Source organism: Schistocerca piceifrons, chromosome 8 (genome assembly GCF_021461385.2).
Source record: "Schistocerca piceifrons isolate TAMUIC-IGC-003096 chromosome 8, iqSchPice1.1, whole genome shotgun sequence".
Classification (NCBI taxonomy): domain Eukaryota; kingdom Metazoa; phylum Arthropoda; class Insecta; order Orthoptera; family Acrididae; genus Schistocerca; species Schistocerca piceifrons.
In genome coordinates, this window is record NC_060145.1 from 345011774 (window position 1) to 345034219 (window position 22446).

Consider the following 22446-nt stretch of genomic DNA (forward strand, 5'->3'; position numbering starts at 1 on the left):
AGATAAATGCTTCCATCCATGAGACAAACAACCATTCACAATTGCCGCTTATACATTGTGTAAAGCATTTAATAAATTGTGGAAAGTCGTGGTCGCAACTTAATTTATTGACGCGTTTCTATATTTCATCACCAGAACATAGCTGTGCTAAAAAGAAGAAGGAAATGCAGTATAAAATGCCACAGAACAGTTGTAGGCACAATGGCCAGCCGTTGCATCAGTACTTACAAGATGGCGTTGGCAACTAATCATGATATATGGGTTGTGGTGCACTCATCTGTGTGGTTATCAGTATCTGTACAAATTCCCAATCTTTTCACTGTCTAGTCTCGCCACTTTTCCCGAAAGATGATGAAATGATAAGGACAACGCAAACATGATGAAATCGTTTGTCACGACACCGAGTCACCAGGTGGCGAAAATCCCCGACCCGGCTAGGAATCGAACCCAGGACCCTGTGGTCTAGAGGCAGCAACGCTACCCACTACACCACGACCTGCGGACGTGGGCAACTAATGCAGCGCATAAATGACTATCGCAAAATGTAATCAACAGGAGATTATACACTGAATCGATTATGCACTTCTTTCTTTCACTGGTGCCATGTCCCGCGCTGACGCAGGGTCGGCATTGTTAGGAACGTATTTGGGAAGGTTAATGGAAAGGGGTGGCTGGATGCCCTTCCTGCCGCCACCCCATACCCCCAGAGACGGAATTAGTGTACCCCTGCTGTCTGCATCGAGTGTAATTAATGGAATAGTGTGAGCGTCTTCAGATATCCGCGAGTCGTGTAACTGAGGCGGAACGTGGGGACCAGCCCGGTATTCACCTAGCGGGATGTGGAAAACCGCCTAAAAACCACTACCAGGCTGGCTGGCACACCAACCGACGACGGTAATCCGTCGGGCGGATTCGATCCGGGGCCGGTGCGCCTACTCGAGTCCAGGAAGCAGCGCATTAGCGCTCTCGGCTAACTTGGCGGGTATGAATCGATTATGTGCTATACAATGTTAAAACAATGGGGAAACATGCAGGCACAGTATTTAAAAATTTATGTAATATACAGAATAAAAATTAATAATGTAATAAAATACACAGATTTCATGTGGATTGCTAGTTGCTACAGTTATTAAAAAAGGAGCAGTATCGCCAGTTCGAGTCGACAATAAACATTGCGTTATTCTATAGTGACAGAGGATTTTACGTTTGTTAATCGTTACGAGAGCGTGGTATAACGTAATACCTCCGATTTCTTTATGCGAAAACTCTTAAATCTTTATAAATTAAACAAACGTTATTAACCTTTTAAATTTTTATTCTTCATGTCTAGATATTTGCAGCCCACTGCTCTCGAGGGCACCGAATTGTAGCGTGTAACATGCTGACGTATTACGTAACCATATCAGTGCGTAAAAAACAGCGTGCTGTAATCGAATTCGAATTCTATGAGTTCGTCCACACACGAACTCTGCGACATCTGCAACAATTCGCTGTGATCGGTCACCTTCCGTACAGTCTCAACTTCGTCCTATCCGATTTTTATCTGTTTTTAATTGTTAACATAACCTCCAAAATGAACTAGATTGTCCATTTCAGTATTGCTGCTGACTGTGTGTCCTCTTTGATTTTTATCTTCATGAGTATACTGTGGACATTCCCATCTTTTAAGAAGACAACAACTATCTTCATAGGGTTGCATGCCTGGTTTGATGAATAATCAAGCACCCTGCCACATCTCGACTGATCCGTTGAATTACCCAATCTTGATCCCACATAAAATGTCTGGGGCCATTAGGAAAAGCAGGTGAAACTGCGAGGTCTCGGATATGCTGTGTAGCATACCTCGAAGATGCTAAAGGTCCAGTACCTGGTGACCTACATGGAGGGGTTGGTCTCCGTAAGATCACACAACTTAAACAGAAATATTTTCGCACAATGTATAATGTCTTATTAAATGAATATTACTACGGCTGGCTCGGTTAGGCATGAAAGTATAGCTAGCACATCTCACATGGATATACACTGTTGGAAAAAAATCGCAGCAACAAAAGATAATTAATGTAGAATAACATAATTTCAGGAAAACATTTCTCTAGGTAATATATATATATGATTAACACTGTAATATTACATTAATGTAATTAATATATTTATATGATTAACACTGCAAGGTCACAAGTTAATCTAAAAGTGAGATAAGTCATGGCAAATGTGTAATGCTGGTACATTAATAACCAGTGTAACTGCCAGAATGTTGAATGCAAGCATGCAAAGGTGCATCCATTGTGTTGTACAGGTGCTGGATGTCAGTTTGTGGGATGGTGTTCCATGCCTGCTGCACGTGGTCAGCCAGTGCATGGACGTTTAATGCTGTTATTGGATCACGCTGGAGCTGTTGTCCAATGACGTCCCATACGTGCTCGACTGGAGACAATTCTCGTCACTGAGCAGGCCAAGGCAACAGGTCAATTACTCTGTGGAGCATGTTGTGTTACAAAAGCAGTATGAGAGCGAGCATTATGCTGTTGGAAAACAACCCCTGGAATGCTTTTCATAAACGTCAACACAACAGGTCGAATCAACAGACTGACGTACAATTATGTAGTCAGGGTGGTGGGATAGCCACGAGTGTGTTCCTGCTGCCATATAAAATCGCACTCCAGACGGTAACTCCAGATGTAGGTCCAGTGTGTCCAGCATGCAGACACGTTAGTTGCAGGCACTCAACTGCCCTCCTCCTAATCAAAGCATGGCCATCACTGGCACTGAGTCGGGAGCAGCTTTCATTGGAAAACATAACAAACCTCTACCCTGTCCTCCAATGGGATCTCGCTTGACACCACTGAAGTTGCAAAGTGGAGGTGGTTTGAGGACAGTGGGATGTGCGCTACATGGCACCTGGCAGGGAGTTGTCCTTGACGTAGCCGATTTGCAACAGTTCGTTGTGACACTGTGATGCCAACTGTCGCTCAGATTGCTGCTGCAGCTGCAGTAAGATGTGCCAGAGCCTTTGCCGAACACAACGGTTTTCCTCTCGGTAGTGCCATGTGGCCATGCGGAGCCCGATGTTCTTCCGACTGTACATTCTCGTGACCACCACAGTGAGAAGAGTGCTGTACTGTGGCTACATTCCTGCCAAATCTTTGTGCAATACCGCAGAAAGTGCATCGAGCTTCTCGCAGCCCTATTACGCAACCTTGTTCAGATGCAGTGAGCTGTTGCTAATGGCTTCTTTCTCGCCTTAAAGGCATTCTTGACTAACATCAACACATCATGTTCAATCCCAAAGCTAACTAATTCTCACTACCTTTACAGCGTGCATTTAAAGGGAATCTGATTTGCATCCTCATAGCGGCGCTACCAGAGTCAGTCTTAAGTGACTGGCATGAAACGTGTAGATGTAGAAACAGACCTACCAACTATCGTTTTGTCTCACAACTCCTTCTTGATGTTGAGATTTTTTTTCTACCAGTGCATATTCTTCAGCATTCCCGAAGCAAACGTACTCTTTGATGATCGTGCATCAAGTGATGTTTTCGACTTCGATACAGCAAGTGTTCTGACTTTCATTATCCAAAACCGGACTGGTTCTGCTAGCGTAGGAATCTCGCCAGTCAACAGCAGCAGACTTTGTGAGTTGTGACCATTAATAATTTAATAAACACGTTCAATATGTTCCTACTCCCACAGTTTCGTTATGGTTAACCAATATGGTGTTCCGTGGGAATTAAATATCCAACTCTGGCCAACCACAAGCTTTGCACATAGGCACACATGGGAAATCGTGCCTTGTACCAAAATAATTACTGTGAGCCAGTCATAGATCCTTTTACTCCTGTATGCCATGACTGCAACCGATAGCCAGTCCCATGATCTCAATCTCGGAGTTTTACCTGGGTTTCAGACCTATCTTAGCAAAAAGGATTTCTTCTAGCATATCGCACAATGCAGTTTTATGGAATGCCAGCCACCCTGTTACATGTTTCCTGTGTGGACACAGGACATTTCAACTTTCCTGTTCTATAGCTGCTCAGGGGCGGCTTTTAGTGCTGAATAAGTTTATGACACTCCGTTACTTTTAACTTAACACCCTTATCGAAAGCGAGCTACAGAAAGCCCCACCGGCTGCAGACTAGAAGAAGTAATTAGCAGCACAATCATTGGCCGCAGAGAATACTGTGTGCAGTCTTTATATACCGTTAATGGAACGACTATGCTGGCTATTGGTATGTACATGTTATACACACCAAAAATGTTTTGCATCACCCCAGTTCCCAGAACTGCTGAAGATAGACGTTGACTGTGGATATTGTATCACAGACACAGTCCCTTTGAGCAGAGACGTCACTAAACCCGCCCAAAGATATAACCAACCATGTATGAGCAGCGCCTATTAGACGGAAGGGTCCGAGAGCCGATCAGTTCCAGTCATTCCACCAGAAAGGAGGTACACGGCACATGTGGTCTGTAGTTCAACTATCTCTAGACGGTCAATACCGCGGTTCGATCGCGTCCGCATTGTTACTTTGTGGCAGGAAGAGCTCTCAACAAGGGAAGTGTCCAGGCGTCTCAGAGTGAACCAAACCGATGTTGTTCGAACATGCAGAAGATACAAGGAGACATGAACTGTCGATGACATGCCTCGCTCAGGCCGCCCATGGGCTACTACTGCAATGGATGACCGCAACCTACGGGTTATGGCTCGGAGGAACCCTGACAGCAACGCCACCATGTTGAATAATGCTTTTCGTGCAGCCACAGGACGTCGTGTTACGACTCAAACTGTGCGCATTAGGCTGCATGATGCGCAACATCACTCCCGACGTCCATGGCGAGGTCCATCGTTGCAACCACGACACAATGCAGCGCGGTACAGATGGGCCCAACAACATGCCGAATGGATCAACGATGAGTGTCGCATATGCCTTCAAGCAGACAATCGACGGAGACGCGTTTGGAGGCAACCTGGTCAGGCTGAACGCCTTAAAGACACTGTCCAGCGAGTGCAGCAAGGTGGAGGTTCACTGCTGTTTTGAGGTGGCATTATGTGGGGCCGACGTACGACGCTGGTGGTCATGGAAGACGCCGTAACGGCTGTACGATAAGTGAATGCCATCCTCCGACAGATAGTGCAACCATATGGGCAGCATATTGGGGAGGCATTCGTCCTCATGGACGACAATTCGCGCACCCGCGTGCACACCTTGTGAATAACTTCCTTCAGGACAACGACATCACTCGACTAGAGTGGCCAGCATGTTCTTTAGACATGAACCCTATCGAACATACATGAGATAGATGGAAAAGGGCTGTTCATGGATGACGTGACCCACCAACCACTCTGAGGGATCTATGCCGAATCGCCGTTGAGGAGTGGGATAATCTGGACCAAAGTGCCTTGATGAACTTGTCGATAGTATGCTACGACGAGGACAGGCATGCATCAATGCAAGAGTACGTGTTACTGGGTATTAGAGGTACTGGTGTGTACAGCAATCTGGACCACAACCTCTGAAGGTCTCGTTCTATGATGGTACAACATGCAATGTATGGTTTTCATGGGCGATAAAAAGGGCGTAAATGATGTTTATGTTGATCTGTATTCCAATTTTCTGCACAGCTTCCGGAACTCTCGGAACCGAGGTGATGCAAAACCTTTTTTGATGTGTGTTTTATAGAAATTGCTTCCATGACAGTTTGCGCCTAAAATGCCATGTAAGAAAATGAAGTAGAAACATCACCACAGTTAGGTAGCTCTTTGGTCCTAGTCATCAACGAGTGACTTCAGCTGGTTATGCCATACCTCAAGAAACTTGTTGACTTTATTCTTCACTGATTTGAGGCCATTGTGGTGGCTAGAGGCTGTGTTACATGGTATTAGACTGATGTCTGATTTTTGTCTGATGTGTTTACTTTTCCCTATATGGCATCCATGGAGTGCTAGGATAAAAGATTTTGTAAAGTCTAGAGACACGAAATTCACTGGCTGTCTTTATCCATGACTTAGATAATATCGCCTGTAAACTATGTAAGGTGTGTTGGTGTGTCTCAGATTGTAAAGGTGTTTTTGGAATTATGCTAGTTGCCACGGAGAAGGCTTTTTTCATGTAGGCCGTTTTGATTGTTGAAGAATGCTGTTGCAGATACATGCAAGAGATAAAGAAATAGCAGCTTTACATACCTGTTGACTATTGCGCTATTGGGCACGTAGTAGATGTTCTCTTAAAGTTTGTACGTGGTTGGAACGAATTAGTACAAATGTTTAGTCTAAGCACATTCATTCAGATTCTTTATCCGTTCGGCAGAGTTACTAATGTGTTGCTGTCTTTGCTGTTGCAGCATTCATTGTGCAGTATTCCTTCCTGGCGGCGTTCTTCTGGCTCAACGTCATGTGTCTGGACATTTCCTGGGCCTTCAGGTGAGTAAAGACGATCTAAACGAACTGTACTCCTCACCTATGGCATATTGAATTTCGTTTGGAATCCGTGGAACGTTTGGATGCTAACTAAACACTGTTAATATAGTTGAAGGAATATTTCGCGGACACGTCAGGATATTTCGGATATACTTGGGATTTCTTTGCAGTTAAACGCTACAATCACATACCCACAATTCTCTTTCGTTAAAAAATGATAACGATTAGTTTAGCTGACGTTTAGTGTAAGGAAAAAAATTCTCAGAAAGAAAGAATAACATTCTAGAAGTGCTTAAGCGTTCATTTTCTCCTTATGTAAGAAGATAAACGTCACGCTAGTTCGAAGACTGACCTTGCGACTTGTCACGCATGAAATGTGGAACCTAGCATAATTGAAAAGGGGTACTACGTTTCTCAAGGGCCAACTTGAGCAAAATTGTCTCTAATTGCTAACGCCGATCGTCTTTCAAATTATTCCCTGACACTGATGATAAAATGTCGAAGTCCAAGTTTCTAGAAGTGAAGTTAATTTTTGGGAGTTCTAATGAGTTGCTTTGTACTTCATACTCGTCATGTTTCTAGTTTTAACGATAATAATACCGCTGCAGTTGAGAACTTCCGGGATAGAGGCTTTTTATGGACAGAATTTGTTATTAATTTTATTCTTGTAACGCGCAGTTTAAGGATGTTCAGTTACCAAATTACAAAACAATATTATAACTTTCTTGGCGACTTTTGTTTTATGGGAATCGGCCATGGTCCAGGGCATGTTTCAGTGTCTCCTAATGCTAGTGAAAACATGAGAGGTTATAAAGACTAAAATAGTGGTTTCACACTAAAGCTAGCTCAGCAACTCACACTGTTAACATATATCTGTAAAACCGTCGGTTCGTAGCACACACTGCGGTGTTGTGTGACTCCATGATGACTGTGTGAAGAACTCATTCGCGAATGCCAGCTAGCGGGAACGTCAGGATCTAACAGCATTATGTGTGAATAAAAGATATACTGCTTTCAGCGCTGTGTTGAAGATTTCTATAAGTTATTTACTAAGTAAAAAAAAATGCTATTATAATCTATCCACTAACTGATGAAATCTCATGTTAAAGGTTTAACATAGTGAGACAGTTATTACAGTTAGAAGTCGTGTGTATCTCTTAACCCAGCGTCGCTCAGGACGCGCAGATACCCAGACTATATTCGTACAGCATTTAAAACTGAGACACTTATCGACTTGCAACAAGGTCTTAGGAAACTCCTAATTGCTGACACACACCACAATATGAAGAAAGGGAAAAGGCTATTACTTACTACATTTTTGCCGTTCATGCAGTAAAACTGCGGCATCAGAGATGACATTTTAATTTATTGCTTCTTTAATGCTACTCTATTCGTAATCCATTGAACAGACAGTATCCTCGTATACCACTTAATGTATGTATCATTGTACGACACATAGTTCCGGAGATGCGACGTAAAAAACACTTTGATGCGGGGAAAACCAGCTTGTGTTTAAAATGGAGCGCAAATTACCCTCTTTATACTCATCCAGTGTTTGATAATGAGAACACCCAGAGACTTCCAACAAACTTTAAACATAATTAGAACCTTTTCTTAACTTTTGTTCGCTTCCATGCTTAACGTCAACTATAAGGAGAGTTCAAAGAGTTTCCATTTGAGGGCGTTGCTGCAGCGTATATACATTGCAGCCCGACTCCGATGCAGATATATAAGCACCGACATGTAGTATGGCCTTCGGACGGCAACCTTCTGATCGTCCCCTATATTTAATATTGTAAGTAATTCGCAAAGTAATCAAAGTCTAAAGCTGTTTTACGCATGAGAATTCGATTCTTTATAGAATCTGGGGTTTTCTGGAATAAGGTATGAAAGGAGTGATGCCAATTTGCACCCAAATCATCCGCTATTTTAACTATAGTCGCAGTATGCAGTGTTCAGAAGGGATAAGATAAACATGTACACGTGGTTCCAAGACAATACATTGTAACAGTAAGAACATTAAGCCCCATTCGTAGGAATTAACGTGTTCTTTTCTCACCTCCTCCTTCCCGCCGTCCTTAACCTACAATCCTCCCCCCCCCCCCCCCCTTTGTCTGTCTGTCTGTCTCTCTCTCTCTCTCTCTCTTTGTTTCTTTCTTTTTTGTTTCAGAACCACACACACACACACACACACACACACACACACACACACACACACACAGGCAGACAGCCAGGATGCGTACCGTCTCCAAAACAGGTTATAAGATTAATATCAATAACAGAACACAGGAAATGGAGAAAAACCCAATTAAGTTAGGTGATGCTGGAGGAGCGAGATAAGGTGACTCAGAAATCAGTGTTGCTTTTTAGGCAGGAAAATACGTGATGACAAAACAACTAACGAGGATATGAAATGCAGACTAATGTGAAGACGTAATGGCATTGTTGATTGGGAGACCTCGGGCAGATTCTGCAGCCTAACGGGAAATGTTATTTATAACATTCTTAGACAATGACACCTTTCCTTCGCAAAGTGTGAGAGTAGTGTTATAAGCGTGTATGTTAAGTGCAGGTGGCTGTCATGGGCACGTATAGTGTGGTGTCATGTTTGCGTCGTATGATGATGAGAGATGAGAGAGGGTGGTAGCTGGTGCCCGGCACATGCCCTACTTCTCTCGAGTAGCGCAAACGGGGACGTCGAGCTCAAAGTCTACATCCGGCATCATCAACGCTGTCACATCCCCTCATTTCACTAGAACGAACGCAGTGACCGGCACACTGCACTCGTCTTCGGGAGTACAACGGCTCAAATCCGTATCTGACCATACAGATTTAATTTTTCCCTAAATCACTCCGGGCAAATGCCAGGATGGTTCCTTTGAAAGGCCACGGTCGATTTCCTTTAAACAGTCCGAGCTTGTGCTCCGTCTCTAATGACCTCGATGTCGACGGGACGTTAAACCCTAACCTTTCTTTGTTTTCACTTTATGAGACACTCTGGAAAGGTTTGGAATTTAATGTATGACATTGGCGCAAAAACTGGTGATCAGGTACTTTTCGCCATCAACTCTTCTCTCATTTGCTATAAAGACAAAGGGAAAACAGTCAACAGCACGTGGCATACACAGGCAGTTAACCCATCCAAGTACTGGCCACGCCTAACATTGCTTAGCTTCTGTGATCTGACGTGACCCGGTGTATTCAGTGAGGCAAGGCCGTTGGCTAATGCAGACAATAGCACAATAAATCTTCCTGAAGAAAGAGAAAAAGGAATTAATACGTGTACAATAAGAAGTAAAGGCAAGAAGAGAATAGATGCTTCTGAAGTATGCCATTACAAAATAATGATGAAGATGAAATGGGTGCGGGTAACTAATGAAGAAGCACCGCATCGATATGCAGACAAAAGATATTTGTGGCTTAACTTGACCAAAAGGGTTAATATATAGCATACTGACACACCAAGGAGCAGCAAATTTCCCAAGGTAGGGAAGTGGGGAAGTAAGGTAAAGGTAAGGTGTGTGGCGCAAGACCGTCACCGGACTACCGGCATTACGTCACTAGAGTGCTTACTTACAGTTCGCCGCGGCGCCAGGACGCGGCTGTGGTCTAATTTTGACAATAGGCTGGTTTGACTTGGAGCCATCATGGACAGGAACGAGCAGCAAAATCCCCCGCAACTTTTCGAGATTAAACTGAAGACCGCAAGGGCCGGAGTGTAGTGCTCTACCAGCTAGACCACCACAGCTGTCAAGTGCGGAAGGTGGGGTGGGGGGGTGGGGGGGGGGGGGGGGGGGAGGAGGGGGCCGAACGGCGAAAACATTGTAGAGGAACATCACGGGGTGTATACAGTAAGTAGGTTCAGTTGGATGTAGTCACGAGTGGTAAAGAGTACTCGGACTACAATGACACTGTTCCTTACGTATACAGGGCGTCCCAGTAGGAATGTTCAATATTCACGGAGATGACGGGAATGATCATTTGCAGCAAAAACGTCATATTCATGTATGCCCTATTCCACATGGTTTGAAAGAGAAGACGTTTAATGTACGGTACATTGTTATTTATTTTCTGCATTATTCAATACATTTCATATTGACACATGTGTACATGTACAACAGCTATTAAACATTGCAACATGCGTTTTACGGAGTATCAATCGAAGAATACGTATTTTTACCACATTCACCTCAAACCAGTATAGATCCTGGTAGTAGGACTAGAAGACATTTAATGTACGGTACATTGTTATTTATTTTCAGAATTATTCAATACTTTTCATATTGAAACATGTATACATGTACAATAGCTATTGAACATTGCAACATGCGTTTTGCAGAGTATCAATCGAAGAATACGTATTTTTATCACATTCACCTCACAGCAGTATCGATCCTGGTAGTTGGCCTACGCTGCACCATTTCAACAGTGTGTTGCTGTTCCTACACAAGTTGTTGAACTACACGCTCAGAAGAAAATGTGGCCTTGGAAGAATACCTGTTTCAAGTCATATGCTGAAAACTCAGGTCAACCAGGAATTCGACGTGGGGCAAAGCGCCGCCGATATTCTTCTACGGGAACAGGACCACTGCCAACGCAGCAAAAGATAAACCATATCTGCTTGTTCTACATTAGTGTAGATGTGTGGCACTTTAGCTAGAGCGTGTACAAACACAGTTAACTGATGCTTCTCTGTGATACTTTCTCAATCCCTCGCACTACTCCACTCACAACACACCGCGGAAGATAGTACGTTCGACGGGCTAGTTTACAGGCAGAAAGACAACCCGAACAAAGGGGCTGAAAGCAACGAGATAGGTCAGAGAAGATGGGTGGATAGGACACATACGTGTGAACCACTAACCCAAAAACAAATGTACATTAAATGTTCTATATCTTGCAAACCATTCGGAATATGGCATATGTCCATATGAAATTTTTTCTTCAGATCATATACCTGAATACTGACAATTCCTTCTAGGACACCTTGAATAGGAAGTGAGACCATATATTCCAAATACCATAACTTGAGAAACAATGTGTATTACTAAAGGGCTGACCGGTCATCCGCTATAAGTTACAGGTCGCTTGTCTTTTAGCGGAAACAAAAAAAAAAAGAGATTTTTCGTACTTCTTATAATTATTAAAAGTAATTAAAAGTTTTTAAACCCTACCATACTGTGCACATAAGAGATATAATTTTACACAAAAAGTCATGCACTATACACAGAACCTGTGAACATCTTGACGCAGCGAAGCTCATGACGCGCAAATTATCCAGACTCTTTCATCTAGTATTTGAGAATGAGAGTACGTAACAACTTCGAACAATCTTTATTTCGAAACGTTTTTTCGATGACATCTTACACAAAATAATGAAAGGGAATAAATTTATCACTTACTTTTTTATGATCATGCCTGAAATAAGCAGTCTGACATTATGCACAACTTAACAAAAAAATCTTGAATGAACATGTGAAGACCTTATTGCTTTTTCGATTTAGTAAATTTGTCTTTACTTTTTCATTAATCTGTGGATGAACAATCCAGATCTAATGAAACAAACATACACTGCGTGATCAAAAGCATCCGAACACCTGGCTGCAAATGACTTACAAGTTAGTGGCACCCTCCATGAGTAATGCTGGAATTCAGTATGGTCTTGGCCCCACCCTTAGCCTTGATGGCAGCTTCCAGTCGCGCAGGCATACGTTCAATCAGGTGCTGGAAGGTTTCTTGGGGAATGGCAGTCCGTTCTTCATGGAGTGCTGCACTGAGGAGAGGGATCGATGTCGGTGGGTGATGCCTGGCACGAAGCCGGCGTTCCAAAACATCCCAAAGCTGTTCTATAGGATTCAGATCAGGACTCTGTGCAGGCCAGTCCATTACGGGAATGTATTGTCATGTATCCACTCCGCCACAGGCCGTACATTATGAACAGGTACTCGATCGTGTTGGAAGATGCAATCGCCATCTCCAAATTGCTCTTCTATAGTGGGAAGCAAGAAGGTGCTTAAAACATCAATGTAGGTCTGTGCTGTGATAGTGCCACGCAAAACAACAAGGAGTGCAGGCCCCTCCAAGAAGAACACAGCCACTCCATAACACCACCGCCTCCGAATTTTACTGTTGGCACTACACACGCTAGCAAAAGACGTTCACCGGCCATGCGCCATACCCACACACTGCCATAGAATCCTCACATTGTGTACCGTTATCCGTCAATCCACACAACGTTTTTCCACTGTTCAATCGTCCAATGTTTACGCTCCTTACACCAAGTGAAGCGTCGTTTGGCATTTACCGACGTGATGTGCAATTATGAGCAGCCAAATGGTTCAAATGGCTCTGAGCACTATGGGACTCAACTGCTGAGGTCATTAGTCCCCTAGAACTTAGAACTAGTTAAACCTAACTAACCTAAGGACATCACAAACATCCATGCCCGAAGCAGGATTCGAACCTGCGACCGTAGCGGTCTTGCGGTTCCAGACTGCAGCGCCTTTAACCGCACGGCCACTTCGGCCGGCTATGAGCAGCCGCTCGACCATGAAATTCAAGTTTTCTCACCTCCCGCCTAAGTGTCATAGTACTTGCAGTGGATCCTGATGCAGCTTGGAATTCCTGTGTGATGGACTGGATAGATGTCTGCTAATTACACATTACGACCCTCTTCGACTGTCGGGGGTCTCTGTCAGTCAACAAACGAAGTAGGCCTGTACGCTTTTGCGTTGTTCGTGTCCTTTCACGTTTCCACTTCTCTATCACATCGGAAACAGTGGACCTAGGGATGTTTAGGAATGTGGAATTCTCGCGTACAGACGTGTGACACAAGTGACACCGAATCACCTGACCACGTTCTAAGTCCGTGAGTTCCGCGGAGCGCCCCATTCTGCTCTCTCACGGTGTCTAATGACTACTGAGGTCGCTGATATAGAGTAACTGGCAGTAGGTGGCAGCACAATGCACCTGATACGGAAAAAGAATGTTTTTGGGGATGTCCGGATACTTTTGATGACATAGTGGAATTATGGTTTTGCATCTTCAGCTATTTAGGTTTTACACGCTCAACGCCAGGTATTTAACACAAAAACGCATTTGTAAAATGATTAGACGTTACAACCCGTTTCGCACATGAGAGTTCGATTATTAAAAGGTACGCTCGTGGTGTTGATGGTGGGGAGCTTACGGGCGAATCATAAACGTGATGATGAAGCGACGAAGTATGGAGGAATCTGGAGAAACACTAACGGAATCTAACAGGAACTGTGATGTAAGGTTTGTATAAGGATATCTGTACCACATTAAGATCGTCGGATTTGTCCCGAGAACCGGTTTCTCTCACGTGGAGCGTTACGTGAGAAACCGCCAGCGTCCCGTCTGTTTGTTTGTCGTCCTTTAGTTCACGACGTTAGCAGCGCCAGAAACAAGCTTTTGCGGAAACTTTCCATGGGTCCAGTTGCGAGCTCCGCGAGAGCGAACGGAAACCTTGGAAGAACGAGTTCTGCTGAGTACATATGCCTTCTGAAGCCACAGACCAGTGGCAGTACCGTATACTTACAGTAAGAGCACTCTCAGCGAGGTGGCTGATGGGATTTACAAATCGGAAGGAGTCGGATTAATTGATCGGTATTGTATGATTTCTCCTGGTCACTACCAGATGTGGCTAGCAGACAATACTGTGTTGAATCTCGGAACGAGACCGCCTGGATCAGCAGAAGAGACCAGTGACCTTCGTAACCGTGCAGATTACAGAATTAAAAGTCTTTGCACGCATAGGTTTATTAAAATTTATGTACACGTGCCAACATGTCGCTGCAGTCCTCCTTGGATATGACGGTGGATGCAAAATTGAAACCAGTCATGAATTTCAATAAAGTAATGTACGACCAAGACACTGATTCATATAATTTAGCTGTGTATCGTGGTTCTACGTCTACGAAAGTTGCAGTTACACTCGGAGTTGGCGATCGCGTACTCATAACTAGGAATCTTGACTACGTCGCCTTGTTCCAAAGTTTGCCATTTAACTTCTCCAATTCTTCCTGTTACACTCTACACAACCTATTACGACTCTAGCGCGTCTCGCAGTACGTAGTCATAAGGACAAAGTCCGTTTCCAGTTCAGCATTAATACTGAAATACTTCATCTCAAATATCTAACACATTCTCAGATAACACTGACGTAAGCCATATACGTTGCAATGTTCATTTCATAAAGGAACATTACCCACATTCAGTTTAAATAACCCCATTCACCTAAGTCATTAGTAAAAAGCACATCAAAAAACAAACATCCACCACAAGAGTGAGCCATCGGTAACAATAACACGACGCCTATAAGAATAATCGATTTCATATATGCATCGCCTCACGACGTCACATTTGAAGAAACACAGCTAAATATTTTTTAAAATCAAATTTAGAAGCAATGTTACTGCTGGTTCCTCTCACGACTGTTCGAGCTATGCTCTTAGATTCATGGTTAATCTCACCCTCACAAACTTGAACATTACAAAAGCCGACAAATAATTAAAAAAGAACATGATCATTATAACCAATAAGCGTTTCACTCGCAATCATTTTTGTGCCGCCCTTCAGTTTCTGCCTAATCTTATCCTCGAAAGTCCTGTCAAATACAAAAACAAACAGCCAACTATTTATGAAAAAAAGAATAAAAATATAACAGGTACTAGTTTCTCTATCGATAATTCAATCTATGCTTTCATGTTCCAAGTAAGCCACACTCTCCGACATATTTGGAATAAACAGCATAGTTACAAATATCATATATTACACTAGTTACTAAGACCATAGAGTATAGATAGCTATGGAATGAGCATTTGGAAGCGCCGAACGAGAATTCTGTCGCAGCATCTGATGCAGCTCAGGTCACGTGATTTTGTGATGACGCATTTTAGCCCGTATAGAGCTTAGCGCGTTTTGAGCGTTGTAATTCGCTGCAACAGATAGATGAACTCCAGATGTACAGCGAAACTTGGTAAATGCGTTTTACAGACATCTTAACAATTTGATACCTGAAACTGAAGTTCGCTTAAAGATGTGAGGAGCAATGGTATTGTGCTTTTTCGCCACAGTATCATAGCCCAGCTTCCACTTCACTTACATTTTCCCGTAACGGCCTAAGAAGTGACAGCCAACAATACGTTTTCTATTGCACTCATTCATTTTGTCGAATCTCTGTTTTCGTTAATTACGTCAGTGACACTGTAGACGGCGTCGAAGTGTCACGGAAAATCAACGCATTTGAAAATATGAAATTGTTACAGTAAACACGGTAAGCGATTTGCGCCACCGGCTTGTCCATTATTATTTCCAGTTTTCTTTTATTTAGGCTTGGGTTTTTTATTTACAGGTAAAATGCCGATATCAATTTTTCGCCATCTCATCAAACAAATAATTTAACGTCAGTGCTCGAATTATGGAGTAATAAAAGAAGTAATAGTCCACATTTTTTAATTACGCTTTTATCGCACTGGTTCATATTGTCGAATCTGTTCTAATTAAATGGTTCAAATGGCTCTGAGTACTATGGGACTTAACATCTGAGGTCATCAGTCCCCTAGAACTTAGAACTACTTAAACCTAACTAACCTAAGGACATCACACGCATCCATGCCCGAGGCAGGAGTCGAACCTGCGACCGTAGCGGTCGTGCGGTTCCAGACCGAAGCGCCTAGAACCGCTCGGCCACACCGGCCAGCTGTTCTAATTAATTATGGTACAATGACACTGTATAGGAAACTGTCTCATGCAGAAAAAGTTGTATACACCCGAGAGTTTGAGAACCTGCGTAAATCGGAGGAAATTAATCAGACTGTTGTGTATAAATTTATCTGCATATGAACACCGATATTTATACACTTGCAAATTGATCTAGCACTTGACTCGTAAACAAGTGCCATAAAATCAGAGGCATTGTCTGTGCAGCACAAGACTTTATCATGCTGTGTCTCGATATTTTTCAACATAAAAAGTGCCTCGTATCAGTATGATATCACAATTACACATTTTTTTGTATGTACCTATGAAAAGTAATTAGCCTCCTTTCACATACTTCTCTTCACATCCGTAGCAAAGACAGTACTGCACCATACCACTTACTAAACCTCAAGCGTCAACAAACGTATATAAAACAATGCGAATACTTGTAATGCTCAAGTTTCGCTATCGCCGCAAATTGTAGACAAGCAGCGGCCTCCCAAAATCACGTAACTATCCCGGTTTGATGCTGAGAAGATTCGCAGTACGCCGTGCTGACTCCATAGACATACATACTCTTATGACTAAGAGAACCTCAGATAACATATAATAACAGGCAGCTTACATCCTTCAAACGTAGACTCATGTTGTCACACAAGACGTTATGGCTCAAAGCAGACGTATGGAATCGGACCCTGCGTTTGACCCCAAAACTACACTCCAGACAAACACTTACAGAAAATACTTCCTAACATGTAGCTTTATATTCGATTTTAACAAATTCCTCTTTTTCGCAGAATATTTTGTAGCGACTTCGCAAAGACTGGAAAACTTAGCTGTGTATTATCCTAATTGTAACAAATTACGATGTACGGAAAATGTCGATGTTTTACATGAAATCACTGCTTATTACAACAGCTGTTCAGCAAATGTGTGACGCACATGTTGACGTTTGAGGTGTTGCAACGCTGAAGTGATAATGCGGGAGCGAAAAGCTGTTCTGTGTAATGACTACATAGCCATTAAGCTCACAAAGTCCTCGCTGTGCAGCCTTTCAATAATTCACGAAGCCGCTTTTTAAGAGGAAGGCGCTAATTACGTCACGAAAAAACCGTCTCTCGAAGTCAGAGGACACTAACGTCAACAACAGAACACTCTAAAATACTGAATATAAGTTTGTGATTAATGGTAACCGCGGCCACGGTCTCCGAGCTGATAGTCCATGCTGCTGCAAACGTCGTCGAACTGTTCGTGCAGATGGTTGTTGTATTGCAAACGTCCCCATCTGTTGACTCATGGATGGAGACGTGGCTTCACGGTCCGTTACAGCCATGCGGATAAGATGTCTGTCATCTCGACTGCTAGTGATACGAGGCCGTTGGGATCCAGCACGGCGTTCCGTATTACCATCCTGAACCCACCGATTCCATATTCTGCTGACAGTGGAAACGTGATGGTACACATTTCTCCTCCTTATACGAGGCATCACAATAACGTTTCACGAGGAAACGCCGGTCAACTGTTGTTTATGTATGAGAAATCGGTTGGAAACTTTCCTCGTGTCAGCACGTTGTAGGTGTCGCCACCGGCACCAACCTTATGTGAATTCTCTGGAAAGCTAATCATTTTCATATCACAAAATCTTCTTCCTGTCGGTTAAATTTCGCGTGTGTAGCACGTCATCTTCGTGGTGTAGCAATTTTAATGGACAGTAGTGCAATTTATGTCGCAAATCCATTGTTGCTCTCTTATTTTTGGGGTCAAAATTCTGAACCTTGCTTTCATTACGTGTCACAATATTGTTAATGAACCCACTACCCTCAGGCTCAAAACGCAGAAGAAGTTGCTGACAGATGCGCAAGCTCCTCTATTTCATGTCATGAGTGAGCATTCGAAGCACCCACCGTGCACACAGTTTTCTGTAATGACGGCCTGCGGGCGCTCTCGTACATACCACACTTACCTCAGAGCTATGCCTGTGATATCCGACGATTTTCTCTCATGAGTTCATCAACCCGATACCGACGAGTCTCGTTAGTTGCCATACATTGTCACCCACTCTGAGCTCTGTTACATACGTTGAGGTTAGCATCAATGCTTCCTTCATTACGAGCAAGATCAACCTACCGTCGCACGTTACTGATGTCGATACAATCATCCTGTACACAGCTTTCATTCTTCTGTGGATTTCAACTGGAAGCACGTTTTTGGCGGTTAGAAACTCGATTACAGCACGCTGTTTCTCACGCAACGACATAGTTACAGGGTGGCGCACGAAATGTGTTACCATTTTGTTTTTGAATATAAACTTTATTGTCAATACAATGTGAATGGAACATATACGACAATGAAGAGCCGTCCATGGAGATTTGTTCTAACTCAGCACATGCTCAATATGCCCACCACGGCCGGAGCGGCCGTGCGGTTCTAGACGCTGCAGTCTGGAGCCGAGCGACTGCTGCAGTCGCGGGTTCAAATCCTGCCTCGGGCATGGATGTGTGTGATGTCCTTAGGTTAGTATGGTTTAATTAGTTCTAAGTTCTAGGCGACTGATGACCTCAGAAGTTAAGTCGCATAGTGCTCAGAGCCATTTGAACCATTTTTTGTCCACCATTTCGTTTCCTAACTTCCTTCAAACGAACACTGAAGTTAGTGATTACCCTACGGCACATGTCTTCCGTAATTTCACTGCAAGCTTGAAGAACAAGACTTCTGAGCTCCATTAAATAACGTGGACGTTTCGGGAAATTTTTTTCCTTTAGGTACCCCCAAAGAAAAAAGTCACATGGATTGAGTTTTGGACTATTGGGGGGCCAATTTTGTCCGTCATTGAAGCGACCTGGAAACCTGAGTGAAATGATCCGCATGTCGAAATGGTTGCGTAAAAACTCCAACACAGTGTTTGCAGTATGTGGTCTTGCTCCATCTTGCATGAACCACTGCGTGTTGAAGGGCAAGGCAGTAGCAAGAAGTTGTGGAATGAAGCTATTGCGAAGCATGCTCAAATAACGTTCGCTGTTCACAGTATCTTCAAAGAAAAAGGGTCCAGTAAGTCCGTGACTGGAAATTGCTGCCCACGCTGTAATCCTCGGAGCATAATGTTGTCGTTCATGAAGCACTTCTGGGTTTTCAGTGGCTCAAAAGCGTACATTTTGTTTGTTAACCACACTGTCTAAATGAAAATGCGCCTCGTCTGAAAACCGAACGTTGTTGAGAGTTTCTTCCCTATCCTCCGCCCACTGAGCAAACTGTAGTCTCTGCTGCTTGTGTTCTTCAGTGAGCTTCTGTGCACAGGCCATCTTGTATGGAGGTCACTTTTAAGAATTCGTTGAACGGAGCATCTGTATATTCCCAGTTGTACTGCTGCCTTTCTACACGATTTTCCGGAACTTCTCTGTACAGCAACTCGTAATATTCTCCGGCGAACAAACAGGCTTAGGCCGAGGTCACTTCGCCTCCAATACTGTTCCTTCCTGTACAAATTTATCGTACAACCTGCGGATGGTATTCTTGCAAGGGACCCATCGTGTGTTTAACTGTTGTCGAAAACCTCTCTGAGTCACAACAAGGCTTTTCGTTTCATGAAAAAGGAACACAATTGCCGATCGTTGCTGTGTCGTCAGTCTTCCATTGTCTGCCATTGCTGCTTACTAGTCTCCTAGCGGCAGTATCGTGAATTACACGTCATTTCGTAACTCATTTGTTTTTCCAAGCTCTGCTGGTACTGCCGTAGAGATCCCAGTAGGATATCTAATGTGCGTCGTAAATTGTGAAAGAAACAATTGGTAACACATTTCGTGCGCCACCCTGTATGTTACACATCGCCGTCTTACACACTACAGTTCGGAGCCCTCTAGTGACAGAGGGTTGCACTAGCGTTAGCGAAGAGGGAAACTCGACCGAATGATGCCTATGACGTGTAATACCTCAACCGACATTGAGAAAAAAATAAAAAATTTGCAGACATTACTTTTCAGCACGCTCTTGAATGGTAGATACTAATGTATTTCTCATTTTCAGAAAACATTTTCTTTTTTTGCCAATTTACGTTTTATATGTCCTTTGCTTCTGCCATCGTCATTTACTTCTTAGCCCAGACAAAATGCGTGTGCTACTTCAAGCATCTCATTTTCTAATCTATTACCCCAATATCATTCGTCTTAACTCGACTACACTACGTTATCCTCCTTTTACTTTAGTTGATATTCGACTTGTAAAGTCTTTTCAAGTCACTATCGATTCCGTTCAACTGCTCTTTCAGCTCGTTTGCTGTCTCTGCCTCGATCACAATGTCATCTGCAAAGAATGTAACATTTATTTCTTCTCCATGAATTTTGATTTCCTTTCAAATTTCTTGTTAGTATTCTTTTGAATTTATTTGTCGTAAACCCTTTGAGGAAATACATGTACAGGACATGACTTTTAGTTTTCACAGACGTTTCAACGATTGTCTACTCGAAATTCACGAACTGATAACCGAAAACCACATTGATCGACTCCCTCTGTGTTAGGAACAGTGGCGGCTGCTGTGTACAGACGTTTCAACGATTGTCTACTCGAAATTCACGAACTGATAACCGAAAACCACATTGATCGACTTCCTCTGTGTTAGGAACAGTGGCGGCTGCTGTGTAAGAGCACAACAGCACGAGAACAACCTAACTTTCGACATCTTACGAATCTATTGCTTCTTTTTCTTTGAATGCTATTAATGTAACATAGATGCTGCAACCTGAACGATACGGCACTTAAATCTACTGCGCTACTGCTCCTTTAGAGCACGTTAAACTTGACATCAGGGTCGCGAGCACATCTTCAGTTGTGCACGTTTTATGGGCCTTTCGCGCATGCACAACTCGCGGACGTAATTGCCTTATGGGGACAATGGATACGGATTTGATCAACAACGTGCACGGTTGCCGATGTCCACAGCTAGCCCTTGCCACTCAAGTAGAAGTTTACGTCAGTGCCATCGGTGGTAGCACACTGCGGCAGACTTTACCCACGGTCGCTCGGCATTCCTGCTGCACACTCCTCAGATATGCTAATCCATTCACTATAAATTGCAGGAAATTTATAGCGGACGTAATAATACGTTAAAGTTGTACTGACAGTAAAACCAATTTTGTGGGCTTATGAATAGGTTATAGTATAATAAGTTATGAATTTTATCATATAGTAATCCACTGAGGAGCTGAGAATCATTAGGGCCTAAATCACATTACAGATGAGTGTGGGACTGTAGCATTTATTCATGCTTCTGAAATCTGTTGAACCTATGGTGAGTCAGATTTATCTGTGCTGTAGGCCGACATTGTATATACGAAAATTCACGAAAAGCTGTATCACTGCTTTCTCTGATATTCAGTTAAATGAGGAATCGACGGCGGTGTGCTTTAGGCCTTTATGGATCATAGCGCCTCATTTGTATTCTAATCAAGTGACCATGTTAGTAGACACTATCACTTGAGTTTAATCATTTCGGATTTGGTTGTTTACTATGGGGGAATCGGCTTTCGTGTGCAGTGTAAATGTAAACTATGTTGAATATATTTTAAATGATAATAGAAAAGTAAAGCTGTGACGACGTGTCGTGAGTCGTGTTCGGGTAGCTCAGGCACCAGAGCAATTGTACGCGAATGGCAAAGGTCCAGGGTTCAAGTCCCGGTCCGGCACACAGCTTTAATCTTCCAGGAAATATCACATCAGCGCACACTCATTCTGGGAACAGAAAAGTAAATGACCAGGAAAAGTTGGCGGCAAAGGAACTATGGCCTCCGAGAACAGATCCTTTGATTGAGAGAGTCACGAAATCAAATAAGCGTGACTACAAGCGAACATTTAACCAGGAAGTGTACAGTTAACTTGATTGTGTAGGTTCAGTGTAACAATGCCTGATTTTCGAGTCCGGAAGTAAATTCGTGAACTAATACAACTGTTGGGGATTTCCACATTGCCGGCCGTTGTGACCGAGCGGTTCTAGGTGCTTCAGTCCGGAACCGCGCTGCTGCTACGGTCGCAGGTTCGAACCCTGCCTCGGGCATGGATGTGTGTGATGTCCTTAGGTTAGTTAGGTTTGAGTAGTTCTATGTCTAGGGGACTAATGACCTCAGATGTTATGTACCATAGTGCTTAGAGCCATTTGAACCATTTGATTTCCACATTTGTCGGAAAAAATGGAAGAGTACGAAAACTCCCGTTTACACAAAAAAGCGAGATGGAGAGTTGTGAAAGCTTACACGTAATTTCGTTATTGCTCTAATCCGTTCTTAATTATGTACAAAAAAGCATAACCCCACAAAAAAAAT

At 43.2% G+C, this 22446-nt stretch overlaps 1 protein-coding gene across 2 annotated transcripts in view; it reads left to right on the forward strand.

Annotated features, from left to right (window-relative positions):
- The window catches only part of LOC124711255 (probable G-protein coupled receptor Mth-like 1), a 369949-nt gene that overhangs the window by 249138 nt on the left and 98365 nt on the right, over positions 1–22446 (forward strand). For both annotated transcript variants that reach the window (XM_047241226.1, XM_047241227.1), the window contains exon 6: positions 6340–6418. In XM_047241226.1, coding sequence (XP_047097182.1) covers positions 6340–6418 — 79 coding nt within the window. The remainder of the gene's footprint in view (positions 1–6339; positions 6419–22446) is intronic.